Source organism: Oncorhynchus masou, chromosome 5 (assembly GCF_036934945.1).
Source record: "Oncorhynchus masou masou isolate Uvic2021 chromosome 5, UVic_Omas_1.1, whole genome shotgun sequence".
Taxonomy (NCBI): Eukaryota; Metazoa; Chordata; class Actinopteri; order Salmoniformes; family Salmonidae; genus Oncorhynchus; species Oncorhynchus masou.
In genome coordinates, this window is record NC_088216.1 from 4,313,372 (window position 1) to 4,335,871 (window position 22,500).

Genomic DNA, 22,500 nt, shown 5'->3' on the forward strand with positions numbered 1-22,500 from the left:
AAACGCTCACTAACAGGGATGTAAACAAATTTGTGAAAAAAATATTTGACAGACATTTCTTTAATATTTTATTTAATTTCATGAAACGTTGGACCAACACTACATGTTGCATTTATATTTTTGTTCAGTGTAGTTTCTTGACAGTGTTTATACTGTAGTGTGTATATTGTGTCGTGTGTATTTTACTGTAGTGCATTCGGAAAGTATTCAGACCCCTTGACTTTTTCCATCATTTGTTTTATTACAGCCTCACTATAAAATGGAATGAATAATTTGTTCCCCCTTGTCAATCTACACACAATACCCCATAAAGACAAGGCTAAAAGGTTGTTTTGTTTTTTTGCAAATGCATTAAAAGTGCAACACAGAAATACCTTATTAACATAAGTATTCAGACCCTTTGCTATGTGACTCGATATTGAGCTCAGGTGCATCCTGTTTCCATTGATCTTCCTTGAGGTTGGATTGGAAAACAGCTGTGCAGCGACGCTTCCAGTCCAACCCGAAATATCTTGAGAGAGTCTGCAGAGAAGAATGGGAGAAACCCCCCAAATACAGGTGTGCCAAGTTTGTAGCATCAAACCCAAGAAGGCTCAACGCTGTAATCACTACCAAAGGTGCTTGAACACATTACTGAGTAAAGGGTCTGAATACTTGTGATAATGTGATATATTTTTTGTTGTTGTAAATAAATGGAATAACGTTGTAGAAACCTGTTTTTTGCTTTGTCATAATGGGGTATTGTGGGTAGAATGATGGGTAGATTGATGAGAAAAAAATCCATTTAATCCACTGTAGAATAAGGCTGTAATGTAACAAAATATAGAAAATGTCAAGAGGTCTGAATACTTTCTTTTTTTTTTCTGTATAGACAGTGTTTATAGACAGTTTTAGTGTTTATAGACAGTTTTAGTGTGTATAGACAGTTTTAGTGTGTATAGACAGTTTTAGTGTTTATAGACAGTTTTAGTGTTTATAGACAGTTTTAGTGTGTATAGACAGTTTTAGTGTTTATAGACAGTTTTGGTGTGTATAGACAGTTTTAGTGTTTATAGACAGTTTTGGTGTGTATAGACAGGTTTAGTGTGTATAGACAGTTTTAGTGTGTATAGACAGTTTTATTGTGTATAGACAGTTCGGCAGTAGTCAGACATCAGCTTGTGTTATGTTATACTAGGCTTTGGTATGTAGTTTTATGTTATATGTTAAGATAAGATAACATCTTAATATACGTTAGCTACTATATTATGTTGCGCTATAAGTTAGTATAAGTTAGTATATGTTATTGTATGTGTCACTATACTGTATGTAAGGCACGTTCAGGTAGTTATGTTATGGATGTAGTACTATGTTCAGGTAGTTATGTTATGGATGTTATAGATGTAGTTCTATGTTCAGGTAATTATGTTATGGATGTAGTTCTATGTTCAGGTAGTTGTGTTATGGATGTTATGGATGTAGTTCTATGTTCAGGTAGTTATGTTATAGATGTTATGGATGTAGTTCTATGTTCAGGTAGTTATGTTATAGATGTTATGGATGTAGTACTTTGTTCTGTTATTTATTACCACTGTTTCCAGGAAGCAACACAGTTGCACCATTGACACTCGTGGGCTATCTGGAGAGTCCCTGAATGAGTCAGAACTGGGTTCAAATACTACTCGATATATATTGCAAACAGTTAATCTGGGCTTTATTGAGTTTGCCTGGAGTAATTGAACCAATAGAATAGTGTCTATCTACTGAGCTACACTTCCTAACCTCCTGCCCAATGTATGACCATATTAGAGACACATATTTCAGACAGACAGACAGGCAGGCAGACAGACAGGCAGACAGACAGTCAATTAGTACTCAATAAGTACTCAACCCCTTTGAAATTGCAAGCCTAAATAAGTTCAGGACTAAGAATGTGCTAAAACAAGTCACATAATAATTTGGAAGGACTCACTCTGTGTGTGTGTGTGTGTGTGTGTGTGTGTGTGTGTGTGTGTGTGTGTGTGTGTGTGTGTGTGTGTGTGTGTGTGTGTGTTTTTATGTGTGTGTGTGTGTGTGTGTGTGTGTGTGTGTGTGTGTGTGTGTGTGTGTGTGTGTGTGTGTGTGTGTGTGTGTGTGTGTGTTATGTGTGTGTGTGTGTGTGTGTTTATGTTGTGTGTGTGTGTGTGTGTGTGTGTGTGTGTGTGTGTGTGTGTGTGTGTGTGTGTGTGTTGAAGTGAAAAGCTGAAATGTCTTAATAATTTGGAAGGACTCACTCTGTGTTCAGTGATAGTGATATCTTTACATGTTACAAGGACTCACTCTGTGTTCAGTGATAGTGATATCTTTACATGTTACAAGGACTCACTCTGTGTTCAGTGAGGGGTGAGAGAGGGGGAGTGATAGTGATAGTGATATATATACATTATCATGATGATGTGGCTGGAGACACTTTTCTTCTTAAAGTCCAATATCTTGACAACTTTACTGCTGAAATGCAAAACATAATGAAACAAATACCAAAATATTGTTTTTGAGTGATATTCCCATTGACGTTTAGTAACTGTAACGGCGTTCTTCTTTTGTTGAAGGAGAGTCGGACCGAAATGCAGCGTGTAAGTTACTCATGTTTAATAGTGAAGACAAACAAACAAACTATACATGAAATAACTTAATAAATACAAAAACAACAAACGGAACGTGAAACCTATACAGCCTGACTGGTGCACACTACACAGAGGCAGGAACAATCACCCACGAAATGCAAAGCGAAACCAGGCTACCTAAATACGGTTCCCAATCAGAGACAACGAGAATCACCTGACTCTGATTGAGAACCGCCTCAGGCAGCCAAACCTATTAAACACACACACCCCTAATCAGCTACAAGCCCAACTACTACAAACCCCAATATGAAACTACAATACATAATACCCCATGTCACACCCTGGTCTGACTAACTAATAAACTAAAACACAAAATACAATGACCAAGGCGTGACAGAACCCCCCCCCCCCCTAAGGTGCGGACTCCCGAACGCACCTCAAAACCATAGGGAGGGTCCGGGTGGGCGTCTGTCCATGGTGGCGGTTCCGGCTCCGGACGTGGACCCCACTTCATAAATGTCATTGTTCCTCCCCTTCGCGATGGATAATCCACCCTAACCGCCGACCATGGCCGAATAGTCCTCACCCAGAACCCTACATAACAGAGGAGCAGCTCGTGACTGAGGGGCAGCTCGGGTCTGAGGGGCAGCTCGGGTCTGAGGGGCAGCTCGGGACTGAGGGCCAGCTCGGGACTGAGGGGCAGCTCGGGACTGAGGGGCAGCTCGGGACTGAGGGGCAGCTCGGGACTGAGGGGCAGCTCGTGACTGAGGGGCAGCTCGGGACTGAGGGGCAGCTCGGGACTGAGGGGCAGCTCGGGACTGAGAGGCAGCCCAGTACTGAGAAAAAGCCCAGCCAGGAAGTTGAATGCGGCAGATCCTGGCTGACTGGCGGATCCTGGCTGACTGGCGGATCCTGGCTGACTAGCAGATCTGGCAGATCCTGGTTTACTGGCGGATCCTGGCTGACTGGCAGATCCTGGCCGACTGGCGGATCCTGGCTGACTGGCGGATCTTGGCTGACTGGCGGATCCTGGCTGACTTGCAGATCTGGAAGAGTCTGGTTGACTGGCAGATCTGGAAGAGTCTGGTTGACTGGCAGATCTGGAAGAGTCTGGTTGACTGGCAGATCTGGAAGAGTCTGGCTGACTTGCAGATCTGGAAGAGTCTGGTTGACTGGCAGATCTGGAAGAGTCTGGTTGACTGGCAGATCTGGAAGAGTCTGGTTGACTGGCAGATCTGGAAGAGTCTGGCTGACTGGCAGATCTGGCTGCTTCATGCTGACTGACGGCTCTGGCTGCTCCATGCTGACTGGCGGCTCTGGCTGCTCCATACAGATTGACAGCTCTGGCGGCTTCATGGAGACTGGCAGCTCTTTGCAGACTGGCAGCTCTGGCTGCTCCATGCAGACTAGCAGCTCAGGCTGCTCTATGCAAACTGACTGCTCTGGCCTCTCCATGTAGACTGGCAGCTCAGGCTGCTCTATACAAACTGACAGCTCTGGCTGCTCCATGTAGACTGGCAGCTCAGGCTGCTCTATACAAACTGACAGCTCTGGTTGCTCCATGTAGACTGGCAGCTCAGGCTGCTCTATACAGGCAGGAGGCTCCGGCAGTGCTGTAGAGGAGGAAGGCTCTAGAACCGCTGAACAGACGGGAGAAAGCAGGAGAGGGAGAAAGCGCTGGCTGCGCTGAACAGGCGAGGCGCACTGTAGGCCTGATGCGTGGTGCTGGCACTGGTGGTATTGAGCCTAGTGCGGGGAGCTGCTACTGGAGGGCTGGGGTGTGGAGGTGGTACTGGATAGACCGGACCGTGCAGGCGCACTGGAGCTCTTGAGCACCGAGCCTGCACAACCTTCCCTGGTTGAATACTCTCGGTTGCCCTGCCAGTGCTGTGAGGAGAAATAGCCCGCACTGGGCTATGTAGGCGAATCGGAGACACAGAGCGCAAGGCTGGTGCCATGTAAACCGGCCCAAGGTGACGCACTGGAGACCAGATGCGTAGAGCCGGCTTCATGGCATTTGGCTCGACGCTCAATCTAGCCCGGCCGATACGCGGAGCTGAAATATACCGCACCGGGCTATGCACCCGCACTGGGGACACCGTGCGCACCACTGCATAACACGGTGCCTGCCCGGTCTCTCTAGCCCCCCGGTAAGCACAGGGAGATTGAGCAGGTCTCCTACCTGACGCAGCCATACTCCCTGATAGCCCCCCCCCAAAAAAATTTTGGGGCTGCTTTTCAGTTTTCGCTCTGCGCCGCCGTGACTTTCTTTTCAACTCCATTCTTCTATAGCCCTCTTCGCACTGCTCCAGTGAATCCCAGGCGGGCTCCGGCACTCTCTCTGGGTCGGCCGCCCACCTATCTATGTCTTCCCACGTCGTTATATCCCATGTCCATTCTCTGAATAATTCCACCTCCCTTTGATTCTCCAGCTGTCGTTGCCTGTCGTTTAGCTCCTGTTTCCTTTTCGCCTGCTGCACCTTTGGGCGGCTACACTCCTCTGGTTTAGCCCAGGGTCCTCTTCCGTCAAGGATTTCCTACCATGTCCAGGAATCCTTAATACGCGGTTCCTCTTTGCGCTGCTCCTGCCTGTTGACACGCTGCTCGGTCCGAGTGTGGTGGGTGATTCTGTAACGGCGTTCTTCTTTTGTTGAAGGAGAGTCGGACCGAAATGCAGCGTGTAAGTTACTCATGTTTAATAGTGAAGACAAACAAACGAACTATACATGAAATAACTTAATAAATACAAAAACAACAAACAGAACGTGAAACCTATACAGCCTGACTGGTTTTTATAAAAATAATTTATTATCTTCAGTACCATTCATTCTTTACAAATCATAATTTACATACATACACAAATAATAATATTTTTAATTAAACTAATTAAATTAAACTAAACATAAACCCCAAACAAAACCTCAGGGGAGCATCTTCCCTCCCCGTCACCCTACAAAACACCTTTCCCTATCTTCCCGTCCCTAATCTATCCTCTTACAAATCTAAATGACACCCAGCCCTAAACCCCCTTCCACCTCTCCCGAGCAGCATGCTGCCCCCACTTCCTCTCCTCCCTCTTCATCCTCCCCCTCAAATCTCCTTCCACCCTCCTCACTATCCCTTCCACCCCCAATCTCTCCCTGTCTTCACCATGTTCTGCCTGGCTTCCCACAGCCCCCGTTTAAAGAGACTCATGAGAAGCCAGAGCAGAAACCTGTCCCTATCCGTCCCTCTCACTCTCCCTACACCCCTCTCTAACCTGGCCCACGTCAATACAAAATCCCCCTTTACCAAACCTAACAACACCCGTGCCCTAGCCCATACTACTCCGGCAAAGGCACAGTCCCAAAAGACATGACGCACAGTCTCCTCCCTGCCACAAGAGGATCTTGGACAGGTGGGGGATTGCACTAAACTAAACCGGTACAAGATGGAACGTACCGGCAAACACTTATGAAGGCTCAACCAATTCAGGTCCTTGAGCCTGTTGTCCAGACCCCGCACCTGCACTCCCTCCCAGACCGCTTCCGAGATGCCTACTACAGGAGCCCGACTCTCTGCCTTTCTGACCTCCTCGTACAGGTGCCTATGATCTAAACCTACTCGGGCAACTTCAACCTCAGGGTGCGCACGCAGCCACTTGGCAGCATGACCAAAGTGCCACGGCAGCTGTTCCGGCAACACATCCACCTTTAGGAACAGGACTTTGCCCATAAAAGACAAATACCTAGCTTTCCACATTGCTAGCTTCCTCTGTACCAATGCAATACGCATATTCCAGTTTAGCGTCGCAGAGCCGGAGGTCTCAAAATGGACCCCGAGAATCCTCAGGGCCCCCTCACAGAGAGATAACCCCCCAGGCACATCCGTTCTACCGCGCCATCTTCCGAAAAACTTGACGGAAGACTTTGCATGGTTCAGAACTGCTCCCGACGCTCGAGTGAAATCCCCAAAGATGGCAAGGGACCTTGTCAGGCACAAGTCCTTGCACAACAACAAGGAAGTGTCGTCGGCGTACTGCGCCATCTTAACACGCAGTCCACCACTTCCAGGGATCAGCAGACCTTCCACCCCTGTGTCTGCCCTAATGGCAGCCCCCAGAGACTCCATGTACAGAACGAAGAGGAGAGCCGAGAGTGGGCACCCCTGCCTGACCCCAGACGAGAGGTCAAAAACGTCACCCAAGTGACTATTTACACTAACTCGGCACCCCGCTCCGACATATAATGTACGAATCCATCCTATAAACTTCTCCCCAAATCCTAATCTACCTAACACTCTGAATAAAAAGGATCTATTCACGCGATCAAAGGCTTTCGCCTGATCTAGCGCTGCTACCATAAAAGGCAGTCCTCTATCTTCAACCCAAGCGATGGAGTCCCTGATTAACTGTAGGTTCCATCTAATAGAGCGGCCCTCTACCCCGCACGTCTGATCCTCATGAACAACGTAGGGAAGGGCTGTGCGCAACCGGTCTGCTAAAACCTTTGCAAGTAGCTTGTAATCTACACACAGCATGGTCAACGGCCGCCAGTTGCCAAGGTCAGTTACTTCCCCCTTCTTATATAAAAGTGACAGCACACCAACAGCCATTGATCCCCCGGGACCCCCGTCTCAAGGATGGCCTTCAAGACTTCGAGGACCACTGGTCCAAGTATACCCCAAAACTTGAGATAAAACTCAGCCGGCAGCCCATCCATCCCAGGCACCTTCCCTTTTCCCATCCTCCTAAGAGCGCTCTCAACCTCTTCTAGTGAAATCTGGGCCTCCATCACTTCTCTAATGTCCTCCGGCAACCGCCTGGACAAGTGTTCTAAAAACACATTTCCCTGCTCTACATCTATTTCCCTTTCCTTAAATAAACCTTGGAAATTATCAGTTGTCACCCTGACCAAATCCTCTGGTTCTCTAACTATACTACCATTTTCTTCCCTAACACCATGCATTACCTTCCTACTCTGTCTTGCCCTAACCAACCTAAAGAACATAGCAGAACAAGTCTCATTATGTTCTAGAAAGCCGCTATGCGCACGCTCCAGGAAAGCTCGAGCCTTCCGCTCCTGCAACCCCCTGAGCTGCGCCTTTAGGGTTGAGGATCTCTCCCAGTCAAACGACCCGCCGAGGTTGCCTGCCTCGTATTCGAGTTCAATTAACCTTTGGATACGATCCACCTCCCTCCTCTCCTCCCTTTTTTTCCTCTTGCAATACACTATTATAAAAGCCCTAATCCTCACCTTAACTAATTCCCACCACTCTAACACCCCCTCGCACATGGACCGGAGACCCTCAAGCCTCCTAAAGAAAACATAAAACCCGTCAACAAAAGCCTGCTCCTCCAGCACATCCCGATCTAGCTTCCAGTACCCCTTACCAAAGAGGCAGACCGACGACCCCACCTGCAGGAGCACCCCGTCGTGATCTGAAAAGAAAACAGGCAACAGCCGCCCAGACAACTTTCCCAAAGACCTAGGTACAAAAATATAATCGAGCCTCCGCTCAACCCCCTGGAGTTACGCCATGTAGGACCGTCCATTTTCGGAGTAGTGTACATACCACCATCTACCAGACCATGGCAAGCCATTAGCCTAGCAATGGCGCCTGCACTGTTATCCCCCCCTCTTCCTAAATCTGTATTAAAATCCCCCCCTATCACTAATTTCCTATTTGTAACACACAGGGGCGTCAGACAGTCCACCATCTCCTTCCTGTCTGCCACCACCTGTGGCCCATACACCACCACTAATCTAAATTTACAATCCCTTATCGTGACATCCACCCCTATAACCCTCCCCTGCATTACAACAAAGGAATCTTCCACTTTTACCTCCCTGTGCCCACACAAAATCCCTACCCCAGATGAGTGCACCCCCCCTACACCCCAAACCGACTCCCCCTTGTCCCACTCCCTCTTAAATCTACTAACATCCCCTCCATCCCTCAGGTGAACCTCCTGTAAAAAACAAAAATCAAACCCCACACCCTCCAAATAACTAAAAACCACCCTCCTCTTAACAATATCTCTTAAACCCCTTACATTTAAACTAACAAAAGTAAAATTAGACTCCATGAAAAAAATAAAATAAAACATGTAATATACTCAAATACTAAACCCAGACAGAAAAAAAAACAAAAACAGGAGACTCACCCGATGCTCCCCTGCTCCATATCTACCGGTGAGAACACCATCTGTAATCCCGACATCCCCCCCTCTTCCTCCCTCACACCATCCCAGGATGCAGGAATAGTGTTTGGCTTCGGGGTGCCCAAGCTATACTTCAGTTTAGTAACCTAGTTATAATATCCCTGTCTTCTCTACTATACTTCAGTTTAGTAACCTAGTTATAATATCTCTGTCTTCTCTACTATACTTCAGTTTAGTAACCTAGCTATAATATCTCTGTCTTCTCTACTGTACTTCAGTTTAGTAACCTAGCTATAATATCTCTGTCTTCTCTCCGATACTTAGGTTTAGTAACCTAGCAATAATATCTCTGTCTTCTCTACTATACTTCAGTTTAGTAACCTAGTTATAATATCTCTATTTTCTCTCCTAAACTTCAGTTCAGTAACCTAGTTATAATATCTCTGTTTTCTCTCCTAAACTTCAGTTTAGTAACCTAGCTATAATATCTCTGTTTTCTCTCCTAAACTTCAGTTTAGTAACCTAGCTATAATATCTCTGTCTTCTCTCCTAAACTTCAGTTTAGTAACCGAGCTAAAGTCGCAATGTGGAGAATGTGTATTTTCCTAGTGATTATACCCATGTGCTTATAATGCAATAGCCTATGGAACAGAGTGCAATTTGGGATGAACAAATTGTTTAAAAAAATAAGTAATAATAATTGCATCCCAAAGAGGTCCAGAGTGCTGTGATGTTGAAACAGCACTTTTCAAGAAACTGGTTGAATAACTCTCTCTGTTTCTCTCTGTCTCTCTGTTTCTCTGTCTCTCTCTGTCTCTATGTCTCTCTGTCTCTCTGTCTCTCTCTGTCTCTCTCTGTCTCTCTCTGTCTCTCTCTGTCTCTCTCTGTCTCTCTCTGTCTCTCTCTGTCTCTCTCTGTCTCTCTCTGTCTCTCTGTCTCTCTCTGTCTCTCTCTGTCTCTCTCTGTCTCTCTCTGTCTCTCTGTCTCTCTCTGTCTCTCTCTGTTTCTCTCTGTCTCTCTGTCTCTCTCTGTCTCTCTCTGTCTCTCTCTGTCTCTCTCTGTCTCTCTGTCTCTCTCTGTCTCTCTCTGTCTCTCTGTCTCTCTCTGTCTCTCTGTCTCTCTGTCTCTCTGTCTCTCTCTGTCTCTCTCTGTCTCTCTGTCTCTCTGTTTCTCTCTGTCTCTCTGTCTCTCTCTGTCTCTCTCTGTCTCTCTCTGTCTCTCTGTCTCTCTGTCTCTCTCTGTCTCTCTGTCTCTCTGTCTCTCTCTGTTTCTCTGTTTCTCTCTGTCTCTCTCTGTCTCTCTCTGTCTCTCTCTGTCTCTCTGTCTCTCTGTCTCTCTCTGTTTCTCTGTCTCTCTGTCTCTCTCTGTCTCTCTGTCTCTCTCTGTCTCTCTCTGTCTCTCTGTCTCTCTCTGTCTCTCTGTCTCTCTGTTTCTCTGTCTCTCTCTGTCTCTCTCTGTCTCTCTGTCTCTCTCTGTCTCTCTCTGTCTCTCTGTCTCTCTGTCTCTCTCTGTCTCTCTGACTCTCTGTCTCTCTCTGTCTCTCTGTCTCTCTGTCTCTCTCTGTCTCTCTGTCTCTCTGTCTCTCTGTCTCTCTGTTTCTCTGTCTCTCTGTCTCTCTGTTTCTCTGTCTCTCTGTCTCTCTGTCTCTCTGTCTCTCTGTCTCTCTCTGTCTCTCTGTGTCACCTCAAAGGTCTTCATTTCACTCTTCTGGGGAACCAAGAGGCCAGAGATTGCGGCCTGGGCTTCATAGCCAAAGGGAGTCAACAATGTGATGATATAGATGAGTGTAAAGTGTTGGACAGTACCCCACCCTGTGAAAGTACTGCCATGTGTTACAACACACAGGGAAGCTTCTACTGTCAGTGTCAACCTGGGTTCAAATCCACAACGAATGGCGGCTTTACTCCTCTCACTGGGAAGTGTAGCGGTGAGTATTCAATTGTCTGTGTGTGTGTGTGTGTGTGTGTGTGTGTGTGTGTGTGTGTGTGTGTGTGTGTGTGTGTGTGTGTGTGTGTGTGTGTGTGTGTGTGTGTGTGTGTGTGTGTGTGTGTGTGTGTGTGTGTGTGTGTGTGGGGGGGGGGGGGGGAATTATATTATTCTATGTGTAGGTGGGGAGGGGGTGGATAACGATATTATTCTATGTGTAGGTGGGGAGGGGGGTGATAATGATATTATTCTATGTGTAGGTGGGGAGGATAATGATATTATTCTATGTGTAGGTGGGGAGGGGAGGATAATGATATTATTCTATGTGTAGGTGGGGAGGGGTGGATAATGATATTATTCTATGTGTAGGTGGGGAGGATAATGATATTATTCTATGTGTAGGTGGGGAGGGGGGTAATGATATTATTCTATGTGTAGGTGGGGAGGGGTGATAATGATATTATTCTATGTGTAGGTGGGGAGGGGTGATAATGATATTATTCTATGTGTAGGTGGGGAGGGGGGATAATGATATTATTCTATGTGTAGGTGGGGAGGGGGGAGGATAATGATATTATTCTATGTGTAGGTGGGGAGGGGGTGATAATGATATTATTCTATGTGTAGGTGGGGAGGGGTGGATAATGATATTATTCTATGTGTAGGTGGGAAGGATAATGATATTATTCTATGTGTAGGTGGGGAGGGGAGGATAATGATATTATTCTATGTGTAGGTGGGGAGGATAATGATATTATTCTATGTGTAGGTGGGGAGGGGGGTAATGATATTATTCTATGTGTAGGTGGGGAGGGGTGATAATGATATTATTCTATGTGTAGGTGGGGAGGGGGATAATGATATTATTCTATGTGTAGGTGGGGAGGGGGAGGATAATGATATTATTCTATGTGTAGGTGGGGAGGGGGTGATAATGATATTATTCTATGTGTAGGTGGAGAGGGGGTGATAATGATATGATTCTATGTGTAGGTGGGGAGGGGGTGATAATGATATGATTCTATGTGTAGGTGGAGAGGGGTGATAATGATATGATTCTATGTGTAGGTGGGGAGGGGTGGATAATGATATCATTCTATGTGTAGGTGGGGAGGGGGAGGATAATGATATTATTCTATGTGTAGGTGGGGAGGGGGAGGATAATGATATCATTCTATGTGTAGGTGGGGAGGGGGAGGATAATGATATTATTCTATGTGTAGGTGGGGAGGGGGTGGATAATGATATTATTCTATGTGTAGGTGGGGAGGGGGGTGGATAATGATATTATTCTATGTGTAGGTGGGGAGGATAATGATATTATTCTATGTGTAGGTGGGGAGGGGTGGATAATTATATTATTCAATGTGTAGGTGGGGAGGGGGTGGATAATGATATTATTCTATGTGTAGGTGGGGAGGGGGTGGATAATTACATTATTCTATGTGTAGGTGGGGAGGGGTGATAATGATATTATTCTATGTGTAGGTGGAGAGGGGGTGATAATGATATGATTCTATGTGTAGGTGGGGAGGGGGGTGATAATGATATGATTCTATGTGTAGGTGGAGAGGGGGTGATAATGAAATGATTCTATGTGTAGGTGGGGAGGGGGGTGATAATGATATGATTCTATGTGTAGGTGGGGAGGGGTGATAATGATATTATTCTATGTGTAGGTGGGGAGGGGTTCTAATTATATTATTCTATGTGTAGGTGGGGAGGGGGGTGATAATGATATGATTCTATGTGTAGGTGGGGAGGGGTGATACTGATATTATTCTATGTGTAGGTGGGGAGGGGGGTGATAATGATATGATTCTATGTGTAGGTGGGGAGGGGTGATAATGATATTATTCTATGTGTAGGTGGGGAGGGGTGATAATGATATTATTCTATGTGTAGGTGGGGAGGGGTGATAATGATATTATTCTATGTGTAGGTGGGGAGGGGTGGATAATGATATTATTCTATGTGTAGGTGGGGAGGGGTTCTAATTATATTATTCTATGTGTAGGTGGGGAGGGGTGATAATGATATTATTCTATGTGTAGGTGGAGAGGGGTGATACTGATATTATTCTATGTGTAGGTGGAGAGGGGTGATAATGATATTATTCTATGTGTAGGTGGGGAGGGGGGTGGATAATGATATTATTCTATGTGTAGGTGGAGAGGGGTGATAATGATATTATTCTATGTGTAGGTGGAGAGGGGTGATAATGATATTATTCTATATGTAGGTGGGGAGGGGGGAGGATAATGATATTATTCTATGTGTAGGTGGGGAGGGGGGTGGATAATGATATTATTCTATGTGTAGGTGGGGAGGGGAGGATAATGATATTATTCTATGTGTAGGTGGGGAGGGGGGTGGATAATGATATTATTCTATGTGTAGGTGGGGAGAGGGGAGGATAATGATATTATTCTATGTGTGGGTGGGGAGGGGAGGATAATGATATTATTCTATGTGTCGGTGGGGAGGGGGGATAATGATATTATTCTATGAAGGGGGAGGATAATGATATTATTCTATGTGTAGGTGGGGGGGATAATGATATTATTCTATGTGTAGGTGGGGAGGGGTGATAATGCTATTATTCTATGTGTAGGTGGGGTGGGGGTGATAATGATATTATTCTATGTGTAGGTGGGGGGGATAATGATATTATTCTATGTGTAGGTGGGGAGGGGAGGATAATGATATTATTCTATGTGTAGGTGGGGTGGGGGTGATAATGATATTATTCTATGTGTAGGTGGGGAGGAGAGTATAATGATATTATTCTATGTGTAGGTGGGGAGGGGAGGATAATGATATTATTCTATGTGTAGGTGGGGAGGGGGGAGGATAATGATATTATTCTATGTGTGGGTGGGGAGGGGGGATAATGATATTATTCTATGTGTAGGTGGGGAGGGGAGGATAATGATATTATTCTATGTGTAGGTGGGGAGGGGAGGATAATGATATTATTCTATGTGTAGGAGGGGAGGGGAGGATAATGATATTATTCTATGTGTAGGTGGGGAGGGGAGGATAATGATATTATTCTATGTGTGGGTGGGGAGGGGGGATAATGATATTATTCTATGTGTGGGTGGGGAGGGGAGGATAATGATATTATTCTATGTGTCGGTGGGGAGGGGAGGATAATGATATTATTCTATGTGTCGGTGGGGAGGTGAGGATAATGATATTATTCTATGTGTAGGTGGGGAGGGGGGTGGATAATGATATTATTCTATGTGTAGGTGGGGAGGGGAGGATAATGATATTATTCTATGTGTAGGTGGGGAGGGGGGTGATAATGATATTATTCTATGTGTGGGTGGGGAGTGGAGGATAATGATATTATTCTATGTGTAGGTGGGGAGGGGAGGATAATGATATTATTCTATGTGTAGGTGGGGAGGGGGGTGGATAATGATATTATTCTATGTGTCGGTGGGGAGGGGGTGGATAATGATATTATTCTATGTGTCGGTGGGGAGGGGGTGGATAATGATATTATTCTATGTGTAGGTGGGGAGGGGAGGATAATGATATTATTCTATGTGTAGGTGGGGAGGGGTGATAATGATATTATTCTATGTGTGGGTGGGGAGTGGAGGATAATGATATTATTCTATGTGTCGGTGGGGAGGGGGTGATAATGATATTATTCTATGTGTGGGTGGGGAGGGGAGGATAATGATATTGTTCTATGTGTAGGTGGGGAGGGGTGGAGAATGATATTATTCTATGTGTAGGTGGGGAGGGGGATAATGATATTATTATATGTGTGGGTGGGGAGGGGAGGATAATGATATTATTCTATGTGTAGTTGGGAAGGGGAGGATAATGATATTATTCTATGTGTAGGTGGGGAGGGGGGTGGATAATGATATTATTATATGTGTAGGTGGGGAGGGGAGGGGGGTGGATAATGATATTATTCTATGTGTAGGTGGGGAGGGGGGTGATAATGATATTATTCTATGTGTGGGTGGGGAGGGGGGTGATAATGATATGATTCTATGTGTCGGTGGGGAGGGGGGTGATAATGATATGATTCTATGTGTGGGTGGGGAGGGGAGGATAATGATATTATTCTATGTGTCGGTGGGAAGGGGGGTGATAATGATATGATTCTATGTGTGGGTGGGGAGGGGAGGATAATGATATTATTCTATGTGTAGGTGGAGAGGGGTGATACTGATATTATTCTATGTGTAGGTGGGGAGGGGGTTGATAATGATATTATTCTATGTGTAGTTGGGGAGGGGTGATACTGATATTATTCTATGTGTAGGTGGAGAGGGGTGATAATGATATGATTCTATGTGTAGGTGGAGAAGGGTGATACTGATATTATTCTATGTGTAGGTGGAGAGGGGTGATAATGATATGATTCTATGTGTAGGTGGAGAAGGGTGATACTGATATTATTCTATGTGTAGGTGGAGAAGGGTGATACTGATATTATTCTATGTGTAGGTGGGGAGGGGGTTGATAATGATATTATTCTATGTGTAGGTGGGGAGAGGGGTGATAATGATATGATTCTATGTGTAGGTGGAGAGGGGTTGATAATGATATTATTCTATGTGTAGGTGGAGTGGGGTGATAATGATATTATTCTATGTGTAGGTGGAGAGGGGTGATAATGATATTATTCTATGTGTAGGTGGGGAGGGGGTGATAATGATATTATTCTATGTGTAGTTGGGGAGGGGTGATACTGATATTATTCTATGTGTAGGTGGAGAGGGGTGATAATGATATGATTCTATGTGTAGGTGGAGAAGGGTGATACTGATATTATTCTATGTGTAGGTGGAGAGGGGTGATAATGATATGATTCTATGTGTAGGTGGAGAAGGGTGATACTGATATTATTCTATGTGTAGGTGGAGAAGGGTGATACTGATATTATTCTATGTGTAGGTGGGGAGGGGGTTGATAATGATATTATTCTATGTGTAGGTGGGGAGGGGGTGATAATGATATGATTCTATGTGTAGGTGGGGAGGGGTGATAATGATATTATTCTATGTGTAGGTGGAGAGGGGGTTGATAATGATATTATTCTATGTGTAGGTGGAGAGGGGTGATAATGATATTATTCTATGTGTAGGTGGAGAGGGGTGATAATGATATTATTCTATGTGTAGGTGGGGAGGGGGGTGATAATGATATTATTCTATGTGTAGGTGGGGAGGGGGGTGATAATGATATGATTCTATGTGTAGGTGGGGAGGGGTGATAATGATATTATTCTATTAGAGGTTATGAGAGGTTAGGGAGTCACTGGAGGAGAGGTTAGGGAGTCACTGGAGGAGAGGTTAGGGAGTCACTGGAGGAGAGGTTAGGGAATCACTCGAGGAGGGGTTAGGGAATCACTGGAGGAGAGGTTAGGGAATCACTGGAGGAGAAGTCAGGGAATCACTGGAGGAGGGGTTAGGGAATCACTGGAGGAGAGGTTAGGGAATATCTGGAGGAGGGGTGAGTTATTTACTCTTGGAGAGGTGAGGGAATCACTGCTCTTTCAATATATTCCCTTCTCTCTTCAGACATCGATGAGTGCCAAGATACACCTCAGTTTTGTGGCAGCAACGCCATTTGCCTCAACACCATTGGGAGCTACCACTGCCGTTGTCAACCTGGGTTCAGATTCTCTAATCACACTGTGCAAGTGAGTCCACAAGATGGCATCATTGTGTGTGTGTTTTGTCTTGATTTATTGATTAATTGATTGACTGATTTAGTTGGAAACATCACTACATAATGTACATATGTATTTATGGGCAGATTTTATAGAGTCCATAGAGTCTATAGCATTTATGTTTATATAGACTATTGAGAATACGTATTCTAAGAGACTAAAGATGCCTTAGTGACAATAGATACTATAGAGACTATAGGGACAATAGCTACGAAGGCATCCACAGAGACTAAAGCATTTATGTCTATATAGACTATTGAGACTATCGATACTGAGGGACTAAAGATACTAAAGAGACTATAGAGACTGTAGAGGAACCACAGAAGAAGGTAACGACAAGAGAATGGTTGAAGATGCATAAGGAGTAACCAGGGGGATTACTGGGTGTGTTGGGGAACAGGGTTAAGTGAATGTGGATGTGAGAGTTGAAATGACAGGTTAAGATGATTGACATTTGGATATTAAGAGATTGAAATGTGGATATCAACAGATTGATATTTGGAAAATAATTGATAAGCTGAAGTTTTGAATTTTGAATAATAAGAGATATTATTTGTACTGAGTAAATGAGAGCTTCCAGGGAACTAGACTCAGTGTGAAAGAGGTGTGTGTATGAATGAATACCCCAACCAGTTCTGTGAGCTGAGTTTTTAACATTATATAGGGATGCTGCATGATGTGAAGATATGAAAGGAGAAGTTACTATTACCGAATATACTGTATGAATATTATACTGAGGTACTAGAGATGTGACGATGGAACAATGTATGTAGAGTATAATGGATTACTAGAGATGTGACGATGGAACAATGTATGTAGAGTATAATGGATTACTAGAGATGTGACGATGTAACAATGTATGTAGAGTATAATGTGTTACTAGAGATGTGATGATGTAACAATGTATGTAGAGTATAATGTGTTACTAGAGATGTGATGATGTAACAATGTATGTAGAGTATAATGTGTTACTAGAGATATGATGATGTAACAATGTATGTAGAGTATAATGTGTTACTAGAGATGTGATGATGTAACAATGTATGTAGAGTATAATGTGTTACTAGAGATATGATGATGTAACAATGTATGTAGAGTATAATGTGTTACTAGAGATGTGATGATGTAACAATGTATGTAGAGTATAATGGGTTACTAGAGATGTGATGATGTAACAATGTATGTAGAGTATAATGTGTTACTAGAGATGTGATGATGTAACAATGTATGTAGAGTATAATGGATTACTAGAATTGTGATGATGTAACAATGTATGTAGAGTATAATGGGTTACTAGAATTGTGATGATGTAACAATGTATGTAGAGTATAATGGGTTACTAGAGATGTGATGATGTAACAATGTATAAATATTATACTGAGTTACTAGAGATTTGTTAATGTAATATGTTATTAGTGACTTTCAGATAGCACTTTAACAACGTGGTGTCTTAGTATTTTGAAGTGTTTTTGAATACAAGGTGACATGAGGAAAAGAGGAATTGAGACTCATCATATTAGAGGCTGCCATCTGTTGTTTGGGTTAAAGATAAGCTTCCTGTGGACAAATAGATGATCTGCCAGTGAAAATGAACAGAACTCACTGAACTCAAACAGGCTGTAAGGGACATTTGGGGCAGAAAGAGTAGACAGTACAAGTCAAAAGTTTCCCAAAAGCCGCCCACAGGAAAGGAAGACCCAGAGTTACCTCTGCTGCAGAGGATACGTTCATTACAGTAACTGTCTGTCATGAGGACAGCCACGGGAAAGGAAGACCCAGAGTCACCTCTGCTGCAGAGGATAAGTTCATGAGGAGACTGCATGAATCAGGCCTTCATGGTCAAATTACTGCAAAGAAACCACTACTAAATGAAACCAATAATAAGAAGAGATTTGCTTGCACCAAGAAACACAAGCAATAGACATTAAACGGATGAAAATTTGTCCTTTGGTCTGATGAGTCCACATTTGAGTTTTTTGGTTCCAACCGCCGTGTCGTTGTGAGACACAGAGTAGGTGAACGGATGATCTCCGCATGTGTGGTTCCCACCGTGAAGCATGGAGGAGGAGGTGTAATGGTGTGGGGTGCTTTGCTGGTGACACGGTCTGTGATTTATTTAGAATTCAAGGCACACTTAACCAGCATGGCTACCACAGAATTCTGCAGTGATACGCCATCCAATCTGGTTTGCACTTAGTGGGACTATCATTTGTTTTTCAACAGGACAATGACCCAACACACCTCCAGGCTGTGTAAGGGCTATTTGACCAAGAAGGAAAGTGACAGAGTGCTGCATCCTGGCCTCCACAATCACCCGACCTCAAACCCAATTTACATTGCTTGGGATGAGTTGGACCGCATAGTGAAGGAAAAGCAGCCAACATGTGCTCAGCATATGTGGGAACTCCTTCAAGACTTTTGGAAAAGCATTCGAGGTGAAGCTGGTTTAGAGAATGTCAAGAGTGTGCAAAGCTGCTATCAAGGCAAAGGGTGGCAACTTTGAAGAATCTAAAACATAAAATATATTTAGATTTGTTTAAAACCTTTTTAGTTACTACATGATTCCATATGTGTTATTTCATAGTTTTGATGTCTTCACTTTTATTTTGCAATGTAGAAAATAGTCAAAATTAAGAAAAACCCTTGAATGAGTAGGTGTGCCCAATCTGTGGACTGGTTCTGCATGTCAATGCAACAGGTTCAAAATGATTTGATTCCAAGAAAGGAGCTCTGGGATTGTTTACTTTAGAAGGTGCCTATTCTGCTTAATGGGACACTGTATCATCTGAAGTGTGTAAAGTATGATTCTGCTTAATGGGACACGGTATCATCTGAAGTATGATTCTGTTTACACATGGTTTTATCAAGATGTCCCGCCCAAGATGCAATAAGCTCGATTAAGATGAAGACTTTTAGGACTAATTAAGATGTAGCAGAGTGAAAACTAAGTATATGTTAATGTTCTTTCTTCCAGTACTGATGGAAAGTCCAATATCCAGTTTTCTGATGAGTTGACCAATGATTTTGTCACGTCTGCTCCTGCTCCCCCTCTCTGACGCTCGAGGTTGCCAGGCGACTCATCATTACTCACACCTCTCACCATCGTTACGCGTCCCAGCGCTTCATCGGACTCACCTGGACTCCATCACGTCATTGATTATCTACCCTATATCTGTTACCCCCTCCAGTTAATTTTTCATGTCTGCATTGATGTTGTTTTGTTTCTCCTGTCCAGACGCTCTTCCTGTTTTTCATGTCTGTTAATCCATTAAATATTCATTCCCTGTACTTACTTCTCGTCTTCCAGCGTCTGACATCACAGAGCCATTACAGATTGTGTACATTTCCTTTTTAAAAACTTGCTGAAGCATTTGACTTAGGATAACAGTTAGTGAGACTGTAGTTATATACAGTATAAAGATACCTGGATCCGGCTGTTTTTTCATTTGTTTTTATTTAAATTTAACCTTTATTTGACTAGACAAGTCAGTTAAAAACAAAATGTTATTTACAATGATGCCCTAGGTAGAGTGGGTTAACTGCCTTGTTCAGCGGCAGAACAACATGTATATTTTCTTTCAGCTCCGGAGATTCGATCTAGCAACCATTCGGTTATTGTCCCAATGCTCTAACCACTAGGCTACATGCCACCCCTTAGGATACCTATCTCCTCTCTTGGGTAGGGGGTAGTATTTTCACCTCCTGATGAAAAGCATGCCAAAGTAAATTGCCTGTTACATAATCCCAGAATTTAGGATATGCATATAATTAGTAGATTTGGATAGAAAACACTCTAAAGTTTCCAAAACTGTTAGAATAATATGCCTGTGATTATAACAGCACTGATATGGCAGGCAAAAACCTGAGAAAAATCCATCCAGGAAGTGGAATTGTTTTCATGTGGCTGTTCTGGTTTCAAGCTTTTATTTTGAAAAATGATGTGTTAAAAGCCATTTCAACAGTTTTAACAATAGTTATCAAGGTGTCATACAAGGAGGGAAAATGTTGCTGTCTGAAGAGGTAGCATTAAATTGTACACAGCATCTCCTCTCACTCAGGTGACTGTGACCTCCTCCTCAGACCAATTGACAGTACGCCCAGAACATTGTTCTGGAAACCAAAATGAGTATCTCAGTTTCAAGGTCCCAGATTTGAAAGAAGAACCCTTGTTAGTTATCAGTCACTCAGTCACTTGCAGGAACCAACGTTGCATAATGAATCATGTAAATCATGCTTATATGAATTGTGTGGATAGCCGTATATCAGAGAACTAACGGGACTGTCCCGGCAGAGCTCCTGACCGATGTGAACTATGCATGGTGTTTGTTGGAACCTCTCCAGCTTGCTGATAATAAAGAATGATTCATTTAAGTTTGACTTTAAGTCCCTGGTGGTAATTTCCACGACAACGCAAATAATATTATGTTGTCACATCAGCACGGCAATGGTTGTAATGGATACCCTGTTTGGTTTGTGCAAGTGTGATTGATAGGTGAGAACGGCATGTTTGTGTGTCCGTGTGTGTGTGTTTGTGTGTCTGTGTGTGTGGCAAGGGCTCAACATGCTTTGTGTGTGTCCACTACAGATGAGGATGTGTGTGTGTATTTGTGCATCCGTGTGTGTGTGTGTGTGTGTCTGTGTGTGTGTGTGTGTGTGTGTGTGATGCGAGTATCTCAGCTCAGCTTGTGTGTGTGTGTGTCCAATACAGATGAGGATGAGTGTGTGTGGGTTCCCTCGGTACGCAGCCCTCTGGGCATGTGCACAAACACACCTGGTCGATACACCTGTCTGTCAGGGCTTAGTAACAACAGTAACAACACTGCGCCCGGCACAGATGAGACGGCTGAGGCCATGCTAGCCCTGACCCCTGATGCCTGCCCTGATTACTGACCCCCGACCTCTAACCCCCCCAACACCGTTTTTTTGGCCACATTCCAATCCAGACATCTGCCTGAACTCACAGCTGTACCCATCACGTGATATAGCAGCAATCTGATGCCTGACTGAGCTGTAAGTCCAGAACAGACTGTGGGAGGAGCACAGTACAACATAGAGCCATGACTACATGGAACTCTATTCCACATCAAGTAACTCACGCCATCAGTAAAGTTTGATTAAAAAATAAATACACCTTATGGAACAGCGGGGACCGTACCCTAAACCAGTTGGAACGTGACCCCATACCCTGAACCAGTTGGAACGTGACCCTGTACCCTAAACCAGTTGAAACTGATCTGAGTGTGGTGCTTATATTACAGTAGGGACTTTCCTCTGTTGCTGTAGATACCGTTATTCCACTAGCAGCTTCCTCTTTCTAGTGATGAGGCCCAAATGACACCCTCTTCCCTGTATAGTGCACTACATTAGACCAGGGCCCTATTCCCTGTATAGTGCACTACATTAGACCAGGACCCATAGTGCACTGTATTATAGGTTGTCATTTTTGATGCATGCTAGGATGGTTACCATGGTAACATTTCATCACTGGTGTGCTGTGGGTTTCTGGGTGTTTTAATCTCCACCTCAACTTCCTCTCTGTCTCATGTCTTCATTTATAACTTAGTTTGTTAGTTCGTATAACTTAGTTCAAACAGACAGGTCATTCATTCACCTGACCACACGACTGAACAGTAGTCAAGCTGCGTCAAAATTAGGGCCTGTAAAACCTGCCTTGTTGACAGTGCTGTTAAGAAGGTAGAAACTAGGGCCTGTAGGACCTGCGTTGTTGACAGTGTTGTTAAGAAGGTAGAAACTAGGGCCTGTAGGACCTGCCTTGTTGACAGTGCTGTTAAGAAGGTAGAAACTAGGGCCTGTAGGACCTGCGTTGTTGACAGTGCTGTTAAGAAGGTAGAAACTAGGGCCTGTAGGACCTGCGTTGTTGACAGTGCTGTTAAGAAGGTAGAAACTAGGGCCTGTAGGACCTGCCTTGTTGACAGTGCTGTTAAGAAGGTAGAAACTAGGGCCTGTAGGACATGCCTTGTTGACAGTGCTGTTAAGAAGGTAGAAACTAGGGCCTGTAGGACCTGCGTTGTTGACAGTGCTGTTAAGAAGGTAGAAACTAGGGCCTGTAGGACCTGCCTTGTTGACAGTGTTGTTAAGGTAAAGCAACACTTTATTATGGACGGACTTCTCCCCATCTT

The 22,500-nt window shown here is 44.1% G+C and overlaps 1 protein-coding gene across 2 annotated transcripts in view; it reads left to right on the forward strand.

Annotated features, from left to right (window-relative positions):
• Positions 1–20,737, forward strand: part of LOC135531157 (adhesion G protein-coupled receptor E5-like) — a 21,402-nt gene extending 665 nt beyond the window's left edge. Inside the window, exons 1-4 of one of the 2 annotated variants that reach the window (XR_010453965.1) lie at positions 593–617; positions 10,415–10,651; positions 16,209–16,330; positions 19,335–20,737. Coding sequence is in view for 1 of the 2 variants with exons in the window: in XM_064959280.1 (XP_064815352.1) it covers positions 10,415–10,651; positions 16,209–16,330; positions 19,335–19,340 (365 nt within the window). In the remaining variant the exon portion in view is untranslated. Of the gene's footprint in view, positions 1–592; positions 618–10,414; positions 10,652–16,208; positions 16,331–19,334 lie in introns of those variants that run through there. The other variant, XM_064959280.1, reaches the window with a different exon arrangement.
• The last annotated feature ends 1,763 nt before the right edge of the window (positions 20,738–22,500 follow it).